The sequence below is a fragment of the Ostrinia nubilalis genome, chromosome Z, assembly GCF_963855985.1.
Source record: "Ostrinia nubilalis chromosome Z, ilOstNubi1.1, whole genome shotgun sequence".
NCBI lineage: Eukaryota > Metazoa > Arthropoda > Insecta > Lepidoptera > Crambidae > Ostrinia > Ostrinia nubilalis.
Window position 1 is genome coordinate 1694893 of NC_087119.1, and position 18230 is coordinate 1713122.

Below are 18230 nucleotides of genomic sequence, written 5' to 3' on the forward strand. Positions count from 1 at the left end.
ATGTTTACGATGAGCTACATCGTAACGATAGGAAAACAACAATTGATAATAAACAGTAGTACTTATATAGTTTGCTCGAACGAATGATGCGTTTCAACAAGTCTATGAAGAAGGCTGTTAATCACGCAACTTAACCTTGAAGCATAATTTGGTTTTGCTTATACATTATCGCTATAGTTTATTGTTGAAACTAATATATTGGATTTCATAAAGATCGCCAAAAAAAGTGGTTACATTGCGTTGCATTACAAAAATGATGTCCCAAATAAATTCACCGAAATGGAAAGGTTAATATTACGATATTATCTGAAAAAGGATGTTGGTAACGTGTGAGCATTAGTCCACGCTACTAATTCAGACCAAGTAATTAGTAACCATTAGGCAATGAGCCCGTGTTAGCACTGGTCTAACTAGTTTTGCCACAAGCTCAAGGAACACGTGGTTTTTGTTGTTGAAAAGCCAAACTTTATGATTTGTTATTTTGCATCTCACGCATAGGGATTTTCAGAATGAAAAGATATTAACAAGTTTCAATACTCATCTAAAAGTAGTACCTACTATTAGAGGCCGGTCGATCTATTCTCATAAATAAAACACTGGATACTCATCTTTCACATTATATTGCCTTATTTTAGTTACAATTCATCAGTTAGCACAAAAGCGCGCGGAGTCGTCTCCGCGCGTCCCTCTATTCTGACGTTTGATGCTAGCGTTACATTGACGTACTGTCAATGTCACTATGACAGCATCTCATTGGCCACAACGATACCGTTATTTTAACGTTTTAGATTTTTCATAATTAACACTACCCATTTTATATTAACTAATAAGTTAATAATATAACACAAATTCGTTGTTTTGGACGCGAATCTCACTCAGGAGATTACTCTAATTCAAAATCAAACCAGTCAGTGATACTTAATTAGAATGAGCATGTATGAGTTTCCCAGCCTACAGAAGATTTATCATGGTAGGTCTTAAATTAGTTTATGAACTATCTGGACACTGGAGAGTTGGAACCAAGTTTGTAGAGAGTTTGTAGAGTTAATATGAAAATGATCCACTGTTCTGCCTGCAGATTTATGCGAATAGTCTAAATCCGCCGAGCAACCAATTACCTCCTTGACACAGATCATTGCAGAGGAAGCGCGCGCGCCGGTGCTGTCAGTCTTTATAACTAAGTATCCATTAGGATTCATGAACTTGTTGGTTATTATTAAATAACCAACAAGTTCATGAATGCCTAGGATGTACTCTGCTAAGAGTCAGATACTAGTATAATCCCGTAGAATTAAAGTCTCAAAATTACAAGTACGGAGACTACACTATACTTTCAGGTAGTCTATTGGTCAAATATCGAAAAATTTGCCAGTATCTCAGTTTACAAATGGACAATTTAGTTTAGAGACACAAACTGAACAGCTCACCTTACAACAAGTTGCAAATTTAACGCGGTCGATGACCCTGTACATACCTACTGACGTCCTGCGTTTAAATTTTAATAGTTGTGTGATAAATAAACACGACAATAAACGATTTAATGCCATGAACAATTACATGGTCGCTTGAGCTGAATAAATTATATGACAAAAGTTAAAAACTTTTAGGAGCAATTGCAAGCACTTAAATGTGAGATAATGATGACGCAAAAACGTAATCATAAACTTATTTAAATCAGGGTGTTTGAAGCCTAAGGTTTTAAAATAGTCATTTTATTTAATACGCATATTTTTTTCATAGTAATGATAGGTTTTATTTATTAAATCGTGGAAAAGGCCCAACTCGCAGCTTTAGATCATTATTGTAAATTATAAATTGACTAAGTACCTATTACCCACTAAACGTAATAGTAACTACGATCTGTGAATAATTTTGTGATGTTGGAAAATGTATTTGAAGCACTTTTTAAAATGCATAACCATAAAATTGTCGTCCTTCCGATTAGGCATATCGTTTCTGTTCCAAAAGGAAGGAGAATATACGAGTAAACCAGTTAATCCAGTTTTTCAAAATGCACTGCAGCCAATAATACTAAACTATTGAATGTTAAGATTTCCAATCCCACGCCAAACCATTGAAACCATGAATAATGATTCGATGTTTTCGATGTTTTTTTCCAATTAGTACCTACACTAATAAAAAGCAACAGTGCCACATTATTTGTCCTCATTCGGTGCGATTTTTTGCAAAATTATTCAGATTTATTATAAGCAACACTACTCGTTTTGACGCTTTTTAAGTCTGTTTCCGTTTTTTTATCAAAATTATTGATAGGCTACTTATACAGGGTGGAAACGATAAGTGATCGCACTCGATTATTTCTAAACTATACAAGATATCAAAAAACTGGTTACTGATCCTGAAAGTGCTTGACAAGCTCTTTCAAACGATATCGTGTGTAGTTTTTACTATTATGTAACTTTACCAAATGTATGGAAGCTGGAAACATTGAATTTTCGGATAGTTCCAGTTTATTCTGTAACCTATTATTGGTACCGTTTGAAAGAGCTCGTGAAGCACTTTCAGGATCAATAAACAGTTTTTCGATATCTTGTATAGTTTAGAAATAATCGAGTGAGATCACTTATCGTTTCCACCCTGTATAATTAAAATATTGATTTGAGACAAAGATTTCGCATTAATTAGCATGTCTACTTTTATACGGGTGCGTGACAGTTTATATAAGTTTATATGATATAAATTCATTTCAATAACGTTCATATTGTATAATAAACGTATGTTATAATAACACTTGATATAATTTTTTAACATATAATGTTTACTTCATATAATAAATCATTTCTAATAATATCATTTCAGATACCAATCATAACGCATAAAGACATTTGATATAAACCTTACTTAATCTAAGACTCATTTGATGTAATTTTGTTTAATATAAATATTATTTCACATAACCATTACTTGTTATAAATATTATTTGTTATACTCTTTAATTGATATAATTTCTGATAGATATAACTTTAAGTAGGTATGTTCTTCTTTAGCTTGACTTATAAATGACTTTAGTGACAAAAACGAATCGCCGTAAAACCGACTCCACGTAGTCTTGTCTGCCCTACCCCTAGAGTGTAATTTAGAAGCGCGTAGGCACGGAGGGGCGAGGCGGCCCGCGGGCTGAGGAGCAGGTGGCTGGAAGCGAGGCGCCGCGGCTGAGGCTGGCCGGCGAAGCCGGCCAGCAAGCCGAAGACGCGGTGTCGAGCGAAAGCCATCTGCGACGATTAGCACGCGAGGGACCGCCAGAGCCCCGCAGTGCCGGAGCCGTGACAGAAGTCTCAAGTTTTTAGTCAAATTTGCATGCTGCATGCCTGCATGCCTGCTTGCTTGCTTGGTTGCCTGCTTGCTTGCTTGCCTGCTTGCTTGCCTGCTTGCTAGCTTGCTAGCTTGCTTGCTTGCTTGCTTGCCTGCATGCTAGCTTGCTTGCTAGCTTGCTTGCTTGGTCGCTTGCTTGCTTGCTGCATGCAATGCTTATTATAACAAATGAACTTTATATAAAATTATTATTGTTATATGATTTAAGTTTTATAGGAAAAGAATTTTATCTCATTTGATTGTTCGACATTTTATTTTTATATGATTTGAATGTTATTTGTTTTAAATAGTATACATTGTAAGTTTTATAGAAAATATTCATTATATCAAACGATTTTATATCAGTTAATAGTTATTTGTCTTAAAATTATACGTTTTAAAATTATATTATTCGTTTATTATAGTAAATAATTATTATATTAAACGATTTTATATAATTTGATGTTATATCCTCTAAGTATTATATGATATGTATTTATATCATACATTACACACCCCTTTTATACTTCCAGTTCTTCTGGTATACGAGTATACGTTTTCTAACGAACTTGTTGTGTTACCCAAGTGTATTGCGCAATACGATAGGTAATGTGTTAACGTCGGAAGAAGGACTCCTACTAATACAAAGTTCATAGTCATTATGATTTATCTTATTAGAGATATTATGATACTTACACAAAGACAAATGTAGGTAATATCCCGGAAGATACTAAATTTCTGAGATTTTTCATTAAGATGAGGAAACCTCCAAGATGAGTGCAAAAAACATGTTTTAAAATTACCTACCTCATTTTGTTTAATTGACAACAACTTCAACAATACGACTTTGTGATGCACATTTTTAATATTTTTCCTTCTTAGATTATGTCTTCAAACTTTATTCCTATCTAAATTTTTCATGTTTTCATTCTTCTAATCTAAGCTCAATTAAAATTAACTATGTTTTTCTTTTGAAATGTAAAGTATTTTATTACTATGTTTTCCCACGGTCTGCTTGGGGCTCCTTTAGCAATATTCAACCAAAAACGCATGTCCATTCCAATTTCGTCACTGCTTTAATCCATCTGAAATAGACTATCAGATATGTTCAAGTTTAATGAAGTAGTTTCGCCAAAACGTGATCGAATCGATCCATAAGAGCGATTGAGTGCAAAAGCAAAGCAATGATTGTCAGCCCGGGGCACGCGGAACCGAAGCGGTTATCCTTCGGCGCCGGCGCAGGCACCGCGCTTAGCATACACGAGCTACTGGTGCAATGTTATAATCAATGATAAGTACAGAATCAATACTCGAACATATCACCATGAAATAGATTACAACTTATACCTACTACACGTTCACACTTTTTGTTGTTATTACACGTATAGTAACGAAAAGTACTTGCTTTAGAATAAGGTTAATAAAGATTGAACTTGTAAACTACTTCACACGAAGTGGTTCCTTTGTTACTAGTCATCTATCAATATTTTCAAACATGAAGACTTAGTTACTAATGCTGCTAGCTTTACTACAAAACTATGACAATATTTAGCCCTGATTTACATAACTGTGCTAGTTATGAGTTATGACAATTTAACGCAAAATTGTTAGCAAAGCGGAAACTATTATAAAACGAGTGTTTTGATTTGAAATCAGCTGATCGCCGCGCGTGCGCGACGTTACAATCGACACGCGCAGAGCCATCATGCCTTGGCCTGCACTTAGGCCTGAATGTAGAATAAAAGGTACCTAACATAACAAACGACGTAAAATTCCTAAAACTTGCGGTTGCTCATGAGTAATACGAGTATTTAGGTCATTCCTACGCGTACCTAATATGACGTAGGTACGCACAGAACTATTTTTTCGGGTTTCAACTTTTTATCTGTTGAACACTATACAATGTTTTGAAACCTCTAAAACTTTGATGCTCTGCGTTCAGCCCCTGTACTTGAGAGTGAGAGCCAGCCAACGTTTGCTACACCCATGTCGAAACCTGACCGAGAATGTTGCAAAAAAGTAGAGCTAAAATCCATTGTGTTAAAATGTATTTCTGTATGGAAAGCAAGAAAGAGGGGCATTAGGGTTTGCAAAGGCTTGTTTGGCTACCTACAGCCCGTCTTGAAATAAGATCCCCCTGCTGCTGAGAAAAATCCATTAATAAGATTTTAGAATGATGAAAAGGCATATTTTAAGAGGAACTTTATTGGATATTTCATTAATATTTTTACGTTGGTATCTTCTCTGTTGTTGTGATTTTCAATTTTCAATTCAACTTTTTTAAGGAAAACTTTGCGTATGAATCATCTCATCATAGTACCTAACGTTTATTATGAAAAAGAAACCCTAAATATAATGTATTTACTGTATGGAGAGCAAGAAAGAGGGGCATTAGGGTTTGCAAAGGCTTGTTTATGACTACCTTACTGCCTGTCTTGAAATATGATTCCCCTGGCTGCTGAGAAAAATCTATTAAGATTTTAATTTCCAGTAGAGTAGAAACAAATTCAATTTATACGGCGCGGTATCTTCTATCTACCGTTTATTTCGATGCATGCTGTATAACGAGCTGTTGAATCACGATGTGCACCAATAGTAGCATTCAAAGGTCAGTGTCGATTGCAATTTGCACGGCGTCCGACTAGACCGCCTGTGCGTGCGCACAATTGGAGCATAGGCTGCGTCTACACTGAGGCACATGACGGCTTCATTGCTGTATTTCAGCAGTTGGAGGTAAGATTGCTAGTGGTCAAGTATTTATTACAGATAAAGTTCGTTTCTACATTCGGTGATCATCAATTTCCATCAGGTGAAATGCAGTAGCTTTTCCGTTTTGACTACACTTTTCTTAAGTTACTCTCACCGTAAAGAGTCAAAGTCTTGAGTAAAGAGATTTAGTTTGGTAGGTTCTCTCTCAGTTTTAAATTTCCTACAACAGTGTGTGCGCGGTAGCAACGTGAGAGCGTGCGCGTGAGTCGGACTCAGCTTCAAGATCAAGGCCGGCGCGGCCAATGACAATCACTGCCCTGCCATTCACTATATTGATTGGACAAAAAGTATAGGCACTCTAATTACTTTAAAATGAACTTTAGAGCGTTGGTATTGGTTAAATTAATAGACGGTTAAAGTTGTAATAAACTAATTTAACTAGGAACGTGGTGTGATTAAAGTACATTACAAGACAGGATAAATTATAATATATTTAATTTTGGATTTAGAGCACTTATTTTAAATAATTCTTAGATATTCAACGATTTGCATTTAATTTTCTTTACATGTACCTACTTGAATAAAAAAAATACGAGTACAAAACACAATGCCCATTTTTTAATGATTTTGTTTGTAAATTAATAAAGGCAATAATAGGATAATATGAAACAATACCAAAGTTTTAACTTTACATAAAAATAATGTCTTATCAATGTTTCATAAGAAAAAAAAACAAAAGGCATCAACAACAACAACCTGCAAACAAAGAATTTCTATTTTTAGTTAAAACGATTGTCATCTGTCATCTAAGTTTAGAAAAGACATCAACGCGCACATTTTGGTTTTCCAAAAACTTAACAAGTGGTCAAAAATTTTGAATCTCTTGAAAGTTATGGTGGTTTTTACTTTAATATTGTTTCCTAAAGCCTATTCGTTGAATTCATTACATCTTTGGACATATTTTTGGAATTGTATTTCTAATAAAGTATGAGTATAATAGTTTTCTAAGGCTGAGTTGCACCATCTTATTTTGACTTTAACAAACGTCAAAAATCTGTCAAACTCCATATAAAAAGCACCAGTTAATATTAAAGTTAGTTGGTGTGGCTTTTTTGCTTTTTGCTCCTAATATTTTATTTAATCACACAAAAAAATCATCAGCTCTCGGTCGAGGTTGACTGCTACAATATTTTTTCGTGTTTTTGTCCGTTTCTATTATTTGTATTTGACAAATCGCAAAGCCAATTCGCACAGCAGGTAAACATTCGCGCAGCAACGTAGTAAGATGTTGGCAAATATTCACCAACTGTCTCATAGGATTTATGTAACATTTTACTTTATGTAACATGGTAAATCCTTTAAGTATTTTTTTAAGAAAAAATACAATCATTCTACATATTTTTATTACTAGTCATTAAACAAGTTAGATTTGCATCCATTTTTATTAACTTGAACATAATGTAAAACATGTTATTCACATAACATGATTAATTTTTCCTACAGATTAGATGGATTTTGTGTGTCAAAAACAAGTGTTAAGTAGCTACCTGCAAGTTTAGATTTTCATGTCTTCTTTATAAATAGATACTTATTAGAGTTTTTATAAATGCTTGCATACAGTATCTAACCCAATAATGTGGATGGGTAGTTGAGGATACTAAAACCGATCTTAAGTGTTACTATCCATTGTTCCCCTTCAGAATTGTAGCACATATATTTTCCTTAACAAGAATCTGACGTAGATCACAGGCCCCGCATGTGAAGCGATCGTTTATGTTTTCCCTGACGTAACTAGACGTGCAGTTATTCTAAATTGATTGTAGTTTTTAGGTTATTCTACTGTTACGAATTGTGAATTCTTCGATTTTTCTGCTACTTCTTGAAATTGAGGGAGTTTTAGTTTCTCAATTCAGATTAAAACGAAACTGCAAAAAGTTAGAACACTTAAATAGTCATGTTTTAAAATGTTAGTGGTTACGGCGGTAAGCCGTAGTATGGGCAGACTCCCCATTAGGTGGGGGCGATCTGGTGAAGGTCGCGGGAGGCGCCTGGATGCGGGCGGCCCAAGACTGTCGTTGTGGAATCCCTTAGGGGAGGCCTTTGTCCAGCTGTAGACGTCATTTGGCTGGAACGAGAATGTTAACTCTCACCATCGTATCCTTTAGAACCGAATCGCAAATTATCTTATTGTTGCACAACGACCGTTGCATTGTCGCGCGACATGATCCGTCTTTGTTGACACGTTGCCGCGAGACACGTGCGAGAAATTATAGATACAATCGAGCATTACATAAACCAAGTCCGGTAATATTGGCGAAGGAAAGGATCTAGGCGTGTGTCGGTGTAATAACTATAGACATTTGTAAACTTTAGCGTTCGCCTAAAGCGAATCGCCTAAAGTGGGAATCGAACCCATAATTCTTCGCTTGCCGGACGACTACTCAGACCTCTGACTGAGCTTCTTAGACTAAATCCCTTAATCTATTTATTCAAGTTATCAAAAATGGTAGTTCATGTTCAGTTTGCAACCAACACAATTGATGGGTACTGCATGATAAGCTACTGACACGAGCTACGAAAGTATTTTTAATTAATGATGTATTCAATATCAATATTCATCCGGTATTGTTCTCAGTAAAATGACACGCAGACGGCTGCCATGCAACGTGAATGGAAAATGCTGAAAAGGCATAATTTTAAGAGGAACTTTATTGGATATTTCATTAATATTTTTACGTTCGTATCTTGTCTGTTGTTGTGATTTTAAAATTTTTAATTATTACTCGAGTAAATAGGACTTTTTTAAACGGAAACCTTTGTGTAAATTTTCGCCAGAATGAATCATCTAATCATAGTAACGTTTGATATGAAAAAGAAACCCCAAATAATCAAATTGCTAATTCTAAAATAACATTAGGTATTTGGAAGTCATGACGCGATGAGAATGATCTGAACATGAACAAAACTTGACCGGTTTATAAAGGACACGGTATGTTTTTGAAGGTAATTTTAGCAAAAAGTTTATAATGCATTTAGGTATTAAACATGGTTTAACACTTAAAAATGGTTAAGTAACAAACACTGCACCGCTTACTGACTCGAGGTGCTAATTGAAGGCGCGGTCGATGTGCGCATGAGTGTTGGTATTATTTGAAATGGTGTCTAAGTAAATTATATTAAAGCCATAGATAGTATTTTATCATCATATCTTTTTGTGAATTGCTAACTTCAAATTCCATAAAGGGTTTCTATTATTGACCAAAGCAGTCTATACAAACAAGTGACATTTATTAAGAACAGATTTTCGCATAAATAATGACTGAACACCAAACCGACGCGCACCATTCGAGTTTGGCACGCCGTTTATTTACGAGTATATTTACATTCCGTCAGTCGGCAAACTAGTAGGTGTAACTGTGACAAAAATCACTGCCAGCGGCGAGCCAAAAGCTATTCTAATTATAGTAATTACTAAAGATGTCTGATACTAGGAAACATTCCCAATCACGTGGCGCCGTAAGCACGGGACGCCAAAAATAACGCCATACAATAAGCGATGTAGTATTTAATGTGATTTGGCAGTATGCGCGCGCGCCGCAGGTGAAAAGTCCACAATGCACATATGCAAGCACATGCACTATGTAAAGTTATGAATGTATTAAAAAACTATATTAATAGACTGAATCGGAGGGTAGTAGGTCAGTTTTGCGACCACCTAATGTCACGAATGTTTTTAATTCAATAGGTGCAATACCATTGTCAATATGTAGACAAAATATATTATATTGTTAAAACTGATTCGAAATTCTAACGGAAATAAGCGTAAAACATTGAAATGGCTAAACAGGTAAGTATTTAACCCAATCTGATACACACACGTTGTCATGAAAATAGCAATGCAGTATGCACTTTCCGGTATGGGTACAATTTTGCATTAAGATTATTATTATTGATTAGTAATTTTAAGATTATTTTGAAATCGGCGTGGTTAAAATCTAAAAGAATATTTACCCAAAGGTTTTAAAACAAGGTTTTCAGATCATAAATGTTTGTATTTTTCATAGACAAAGTGGGTTATTTTAAAAATTCACAGTGATTTTATCACGTTCCGCGGCCGTGAGGAGTGACAGCGGTGTCGCTGATGCAATTCTGCGCCGGTGATTAGCGCCGCCACTTCCAGCGCTCGCACTTAATGAATCATTATATCATTATCGAAACAACACTTTAAAAAATACTCAATCAGAATCATTTTTCCTTCATTTTTTAATGGGTAAAATTTTTTGTACCTACAAGCGGCGTATCTACATAGGTATTACTTGTATACTTATCTGTTACTGTGAAAGCCCATGCTATGGTGATTTTTTTTAAATCCACAACGAGGAAGCTCTTGGCCTGTATCTCACCTGATGGTAAGTGATGATCAGGCTTCACCCGGAATCCTCAACCACGGAGGAACTGGCTATCTTACCTCTAACTGTCAGATCATCGTAAATTTCTAAGTTTTACCATCTAAAACTCGGTAAAACTTAGATTTAGCTCAGCAACATGGTAATTGTTTCAATTAAGCAATGAGATCATGAAATATCAGACATTGCAGACGTATTTATAGTGCCTGCAGAGCTTCCACTCGGACGATTTTAAAAAAACTTTTTCGAGGCCAACACACATTAACTCCCTTACAAATAAAAAGTTAACCGCTTGTTGAACTGTACTTTCAAATGACATTTCCATACTAAAAACATCACTTTTTTTAACTAGGTTTCAACACACGTGTAAGGGATTAAAGCTTTAAGTATTCGCTGCCATTTCAACCAACAACTGGGTAAGTAGCAAAAACACTCAAAGAGGCTTTGATCGATAAGATAATTATGGGTGTTAATTATTTAATGCGGTAAATTGATAATATAATCAGGGTATTTATCCATTTCAAACCGCAATAAACTCATTTGCCTTAAACAGTCATTTGCATAACACACAATAATAAGTAATTTGTCTACTTCCTATAAAATTATAAATTTCTTTAAAAAAACACTTGCTAGTAACAGTTCTGCAGAATACACTTAAAAATCTTTTAACAGCAGAAACAAACATTTCATTTTATACAAAGAATGTTTTATCAATTGTAGCGTTTCCCCATAGTTTGCAAATTGGAATAAATATATCACATATTCTGAGACGGCTGAAAATATCCAGTTGTGTAATTTGAAATATTTCAGTGATTTTTGCATTTACGTTGAAAAAGAACAAAAGCAATGACCTGAAGTAACCTGTTACAGAAGAAATAGCTCGTTGTTACGAGGGAATATTTTCCCTGAATTTCATTAATAAATACTCGTAAACCATTTTTTTGCCTTTTTGATCAAATGTTTTCAATATGATATAAGCATAAAAAAGATAAAAATAGCACTTCTACTTAATAAAATGATGTCCTAGATGTTTATTAAATACTTATCTAAATGTATAACTCAAAGGTGACTGACTGACTGACTGACTCACTGACTGATTGACTGACTGATATAGTGATCTATCAACGCACAGCCCAAACCACTGGACGGATCGGACTGAAATTTGGCATGCAGGTAGATGTTATGACGTAGGCATCTGCTAAGAAAGCCACCCCTAAGGGGGGTAAAATGGGTTCCGCGCGTACACGAAGTCGCGGCGGCCTCAAGTTCAAAATAAAGTACCTACCATAGCATAGGTAGACTATTTTTCATTTACACATGAATAAAAGGCACTGTAGCACTTCTACAGAGTGTATAATATAAAAATTATAGGACGCAATAAAAAGCTTTTATAGACAAAACTAGATAAAAGTTGGGGCTGTGCGAATCCAAAACGGTGTCAGCGAGGTGCGCCCGCGCAAGCGGTCCGGGCGGCCGTGACCCACAGTATGCAGAATATAACTAGGTATTTGACTATTTTCCTCTATCTAGCTAGTTAATATACTCGTATTCCTCTAAGACTCGCGGACTATAGCTTGGTCGGCTTCTAATTTTTATGAGGAATTGACCAACAGGTTTAGGTACTAAATCGGTCTATCAAGTGTATATTTTCATACTACATCAGGGATGTTATGGATATCCGTAACCGTAACCGAAACTATCAGATATCCGAAATAAAAAATATCCTTAACCGTTACTGAAACCGATTCAAAAGTTTCGGATAGTTTCGTATAAAGACGGAATCTAAATTTTAATATTTGTTACTTGTCTGGGATTCCCTGGCTCAACCTAATACCTATCCCCGATTGTTTTACCTTTTATCACAAGTGTCGTCATAGTACATAAAGTGGCTATGCGGTACGCGTAGCATCTTTGAGCATCTTACTATTTGAATTTTACATTTTTAAAATTCTAATATCCGTAACCGAAATTTTCCGAAACTTTCGGATAATCCGAAATGATTTCATGTACGTAACCGTAACCAAAACCGGTATAATATTATTCTAATATCCGTAACCGTATCCACAACAGAAACTTCATATCCTGTACTACATGTTCATTGATCAGCTCGACCGACCGACCAGACTGAAGTCTGGGAGTCCAAAAGCACAAACCAATCATCTCTTATGTGCAGTCAAAATCACATTAGATTTATACATTTCTGTTGCAAAATAGCACCTGTTACAAGTACAACAAAGGTTAAAGCATCTTTTTAGCTTGATATGCCCTCGTTTGCACGGAGCGGAGATTCGAATCCACAACCATCGCTGGCATTATTGTAGACGTTGTAGTCTAGCAGGTAGGTACATACTACGCAATCAACTTTCAGTGTTCATTTGTGTAGCTGTGTAAACTTAAAGGTACTTGTGCATAACATCGACTTGCTTTTCATATTTCAATAAAATATAATAACATTTGAAAGATAAATCCTGCCATAAAGCCTTTTAAAGGTAAACTCATGTTTAAAATTAGGTATTTTAATTAAACGTTAGAAAACGTTACGTTTTTTTCTTGACAAATATTTTGGACGGGTTTTCCCTGTTAGGAAACGTACACAGTGACATAATGTTAGAACCGCAAGTACCTACTCGTAGGTATGTGACAAATCAATTAAAATTGTAGGTGTAAACAATAAGTTACTTAGTCGCTCGATATGTAATTATCGTTGTAAAATAATCTACTCATACGTTAAATGTAAGTTAAATTGCAGGATTTTCGTGATGATTTGTCTCGACAAATTCCAAATTTGATGATAATTTTTCCTAAACCCAAATGTTAACTGAGGCAAAATGCACTATGTTATTAAATTCACCTTTTGAACCTCGTTTTATATGCAATAAAGTTGTAATTCAATAAAAATTCAATAGGATATAGGCACGAGTAAATGTAAATCAAAAGTGCCGGCTGGAAAATCTGTAATGGCCTCCCTCTGTTAATTTTAAAATGAATCAACGTTCTGAAGGTTGTGTGGTGGATGCCATTGACATTAAGAAAGAACTTAACACAATCAATCAAGCTTTGCATAATTTGTCTTTTTATTGATATTCATGGATAGTCAATTTCCGAATAGTATGTATCAATCTTGTTTATTATAACTGTAAACAATAAAATATTTGCTATTGAAAAGAGGCGGTTACCACCAGTTTCAACAATGCATTGAATAGGTACCTACGTATTTTAAGGAAGTAAAATAAATAAGAACTGGTTTTGTGCATAATTTATGCATTGGATAAAGTGATTATCTTCTTGATTCATTAATTTATAACTTCCTACAAAAGTCACGATTAAAGTGCATACATTTCCTAAATATTTTAAAGTCTTGGCTTGCATAATTAATTATTTGTCAAAGTACTGTCATCGTTCTACAAGACAATTGATTGTCAATTGATTAAATTAAGATTATCAACTAAGTATTTTCAAGATTAGGTACTTAGTATGTAGCTACACAATAATAAGAAATCTCGTTTCTCTCAGAAACTAACGCCCGCTTCCCATCCTTGTCCAAATCCGGATTTCAACTGTCAAATTACTTAAGTATATTCAGTTTTAGATTAACTATCCACAATTTTCGTTGCGTTTACACTTTAATATTGTTTAAATAGTCTTATAAAAACATGAAAATTTAAAAACATCGAAAACCGCAGATATTTTGACCAAAACATATTGAAATTTGACAGTTGACGGATGGATTTTGGATTAGAATTGAAATAGAAAACCCGCTTAAATAATGGAAGATGCGTACGCGGAAGTGCTTTCATTATTTTACAAATTGTTTTCAGCTGTTTTGTTAGTGCCATTAAAATGCGTTCTGGTGTTAAATAACATCGTGAAAAAGTACAGTCAAATAGGAAATCGCTGGCTCGGGGCCAACACGCGGTCTCGCGCGGGCTCCATGGCGTTTTCTGACCCTGGGGTATTTCGGTAACTATCGCTGCTCCTCGCCAACACTTTTTACAAGTCTGCGCGAAAACGATTCCCGCAATCACCGCGTATCGGTGCGCTATTGACATTGTACTACCGTGACGTGTAGGGATATTTCGGGCCGACCGTGATCGCCGAGACCATTCATTTGGCTCATGGTTTATTTTGAACTATTTATACGCCAGCATTGATTCCATGTTATAAAACCATTTCTGGATTTTGGGGAAATTCGCGGTTGGCAAAAAAATAAACGAGAACTAACCTTTTTGTTTTGTCGTGCAGGGGTGAGCCCCACTTGGGAGCCCATCTCGGCGAGGATGTTCTTCGGCATGGTGCACTGGTCAGTTCACGTCACGTCAAGTCAAAGTTCGCGGCTCGCGAGTGAGTGCGGTGACGCGGGGCCGGCGAGTGCGCGGCGGAGCGAATGAGCGCGCGCGCCTGCGCAACCACTTTTATGCGCGCTGCGGCCGGCGCGCGCGCAGCCTCCCGTCGCGAGGGTGCAAGGCAGATCCACAGGTACCACAATCAGCGTACTTACCTAGTTATTGAATTTAGGGTGTTCTCATTAAAAAATATTACTTATCTAACTGCATGACTGTCTGCCATTTACAAACAAAGGACAATGTTCGTTCTCCATACATTGTTCGCCTAAGAACCAACAATTTTGACATATTACTACCCGAAAGCGAAATAATACGATTCTGTGTGTAAGAACAATGATTCCTGATGGACACTTGCCATAAAATTAATGATTAAGAATATTAAATCACTGCGATTTTATAATATGTCGTTTATGACAACATGGCGTCTAATGTATTGTGTGAATGTATGAACACCGATTCGCGAAAAATGTTTTGTATTGTCGTCACGCCGAGTCGCAGCCAAATAGTATAAAATAATAGAACAAGTTTTAGAAATACAACTCGGCATTCCACTTTTATAATATGCCCACATATTGCACGTAAATAAACAACATGAATCGTAGGTTGTTTCCACCCTTGTCATCTGACACATGAAATAAACTCCTATTGTATTATAGATATCGAAGCCGAATCGTATATAATAATAGAATGGGTTTTGGAGATCACTCGGGGTTCCACTTTTATAAAATACCTACATATTGCATAAAAATAACACGAATCATGAGTTTTCTTTTCACCATTTACATCTGACACGAGATAACAAACTCCTATCTCCATGACTACCGTCGTAGTCTATGCCAAAGACTACAATATTTTAAGCAAGAAGTTTCAAACCTTAGCGGCTACGGTAACCCCTGGGCCACATACATCATGATAACATTCGGTCGACACCGGAACGAAGTCTTGCGATTATGCAAAAAAGCATCGTATTCTAGTGCGGCTATATCACGTTCAACCGGGGTTTTAATTCCACTAAAGTCCTGACTAAAGACTGGAAGAAAATACGCCGCATTGTATGAGCACTTCGTGTTCGTTAAAGCGGCTTCAGATCTAGAGCCCACATAGTTTTCTTTCCAATAATATCCGCAAGTAGCGCTGCATGATCTTTACAACAAAAACGGCAATAGTTATTAAGGTGCCAAAATTATATGATTACTTTGGCACGGTATTATACACGTTCGAAGATTTGTCATTTTCATTCATTTCATCATCATCATCATTTCAGCCACAGGACGTCCACTACTGAACATAGGCCTCCCCCAATGACTTCCACATCGCACGGTTGGTAGCGGCCTGCATCCAGCGCCTTCCCGCTACCTTTATCAGGTCGTCGGTCCACTTTGTGGTGGGTTGACATTGCAGAATATGACTTTTGATAGGTTCATCATAGAATTCGGCGGGGATATCCTCACGGAGGAAGTTCGTAAAAGGGCTGAACAAGATCTTATAATAATGCAAGGCCGAAGCTGTAACGCGCGTGCTCCTACGTGTAATCCGGCGAGTATGCAATAAATAGTAATGTCTGGTAAATAGTGGTAATACGTATCGTTCGTTCGTTCGTTTCAGCCGAAAAGAGGTCCACTGCTGGACAAAGGCCTCCCCCAAGGATTTCCACGAAGACCGATCCTGCACCGCTCGCATACAGGCACCTCCCGCGACCTTCACCAGATCGTCGGTCCACCTAGTGGGAGGCCTGCCCACGCTACGTCTTTCGGCTCGTGGTCGCCACTCAAGAACTTTCCTGCCCCAGCGGCCATCAGCTCTACGAGCTATGTGCCCCGCCCCGTCTATGTCTATATGCGCTACGATTACAGGGTATCATTTTGCATAGTCGCAAGACTTCACTCCGCTGCTGTCAAATCAATGTCGCATAATGTTATCGCAATGTGTGTGGCCCTTGGCCAAATCACAGAAGCCTATGCGAAGAAAGAGCACTTGAATGACAATGAAAATCAGGGTTACCATTTTATAAGATCTCCTCACTATTGAGGGTAACAAAGTAACATTAATAATCTAGCCATTAATTACATTTATTACCTATACGAGAAAGTAAAGCAACATGCGGTTTTATTTTAATTTGTAAAATATTTGTAACAGTTTGTTCCAAGTTTAGTTTTACAACAGTATTGCTGTTTCAGCTGTCACTGTGAAGCTTTGGGAAAATAAATAAATAGAAAAAATATTAACATAAATATTTATTTAAGTTTTTATGTTCATTATCATAATATGCCAATTTAAGTTACACTGTGTGACAGTCTTTGACACTAAACAAACTCTTCAGCTTAATAATACCTACCTACAGGGCGTTTTTATAGTTACTCTTGCTGATGAAACAAGAAGGGTTGATTCTATTACTGAAATACAACTACTTTTCTTACAGGACCAATATCAAATTCTCAAAAAAATTCACATCCTCGTGATGGTGATAATTTCTATGGAGAGGTTTTTTTTTATATTCGGTCTCTTGGGATAAGTTATTCCATTTGAGCAGTAGAATTAATCCTTTTTATTTGATCACATATAAAAATAACACAAGTGTTTAGGAAAACTTCTTCTTTGGTATGGTATCACTACGGAGTTATAATGTCGGCAACTCTGTATCACTGACTTGTAACTTTCAAACAGTATGAATAATAAGGGCACCACATTGGTTTTCTTTCTGAAAAAAGGCTTTCACTTTTAGTACTAACCCTTTAGCACTATTTCATTGAAATAAAAATACAATAAACGCACAGAAGACTGAAATTGAGTCAACTGACGTGACATTTATAATTTGTTGACATTATGACAGTTTGACAAGACTAGGGATTGAAAAAGTTTTAATTGAAAAAGTAAAATGACAATTTATTAAAACGATTCACAAGGATATAATCGATTAAAAATATTTATAAAATGTTCTGATACTTGCCTATAGCGATTATCCAATCCTGGTTTCTACTGAAAAACTACCTCGTGGCAAGATTTTAATAAAATAATAAAATCTTTATCTTCTCTTTCACAATCTATAAAAGTTCATTTGGTCTATTATTATACATGTGCTATGAATGAGGGTTTTCGCGATTGAAAAATCCGCGAGATGGCAATACGTAGACGTGAGGTCCAAATGCTGCATGATTGGTGGATATCTGTCAATGTCATGTCAAAAATAACCAATCATGCAGCATTTGGACCTCACGTCTACGTATTGCCATCTGGCGGATTTTTCAATCGCGAAAACCCTCAGGTTGATATATGTTTCTCACACTTCAACTGGCATTGGATTCAACATCGGATTCTGACACTTTTACAGTTATGATACCATGAATATCAGTTTATGGTCCTAATTATTTTTATTTTATTTACGACCTTCTACCAGTTGGACACTTTAGATAGCTTCTTGTAATAGTGTCAATATCTTTTTAGCTTTTAACGCAAATCTAGT

The 18230-nt window shown here is 36.1% G+C and overlaps 1 protein-coding gene across 1 annotated transcript in view; it reads right to left on the reverse strand.

The window, feature by feature from the left end:
• LOC135086732 (proton-coupled amino acid transporter-like protein CG1139) overlaps positions 1-14804 on the reverse strand; it is a 74608-nt gene extending 59804 nt beyond the window's left edge. Inside the window, exon 1 of the mRNA XM_063981512.1 lies at positions 14650-14804. Coding sequence (XP_063837582.1) covers positions 14650-14718 — 69 coding nt within the window. The 5' untranslated portion in view covers positions 14719-14804. The remainder of the gene's footprint in view (positions 1-14649) is intronic.
• Between the last annotated feature and the right edge of the window lie 3426 nt (positions 14805-18230).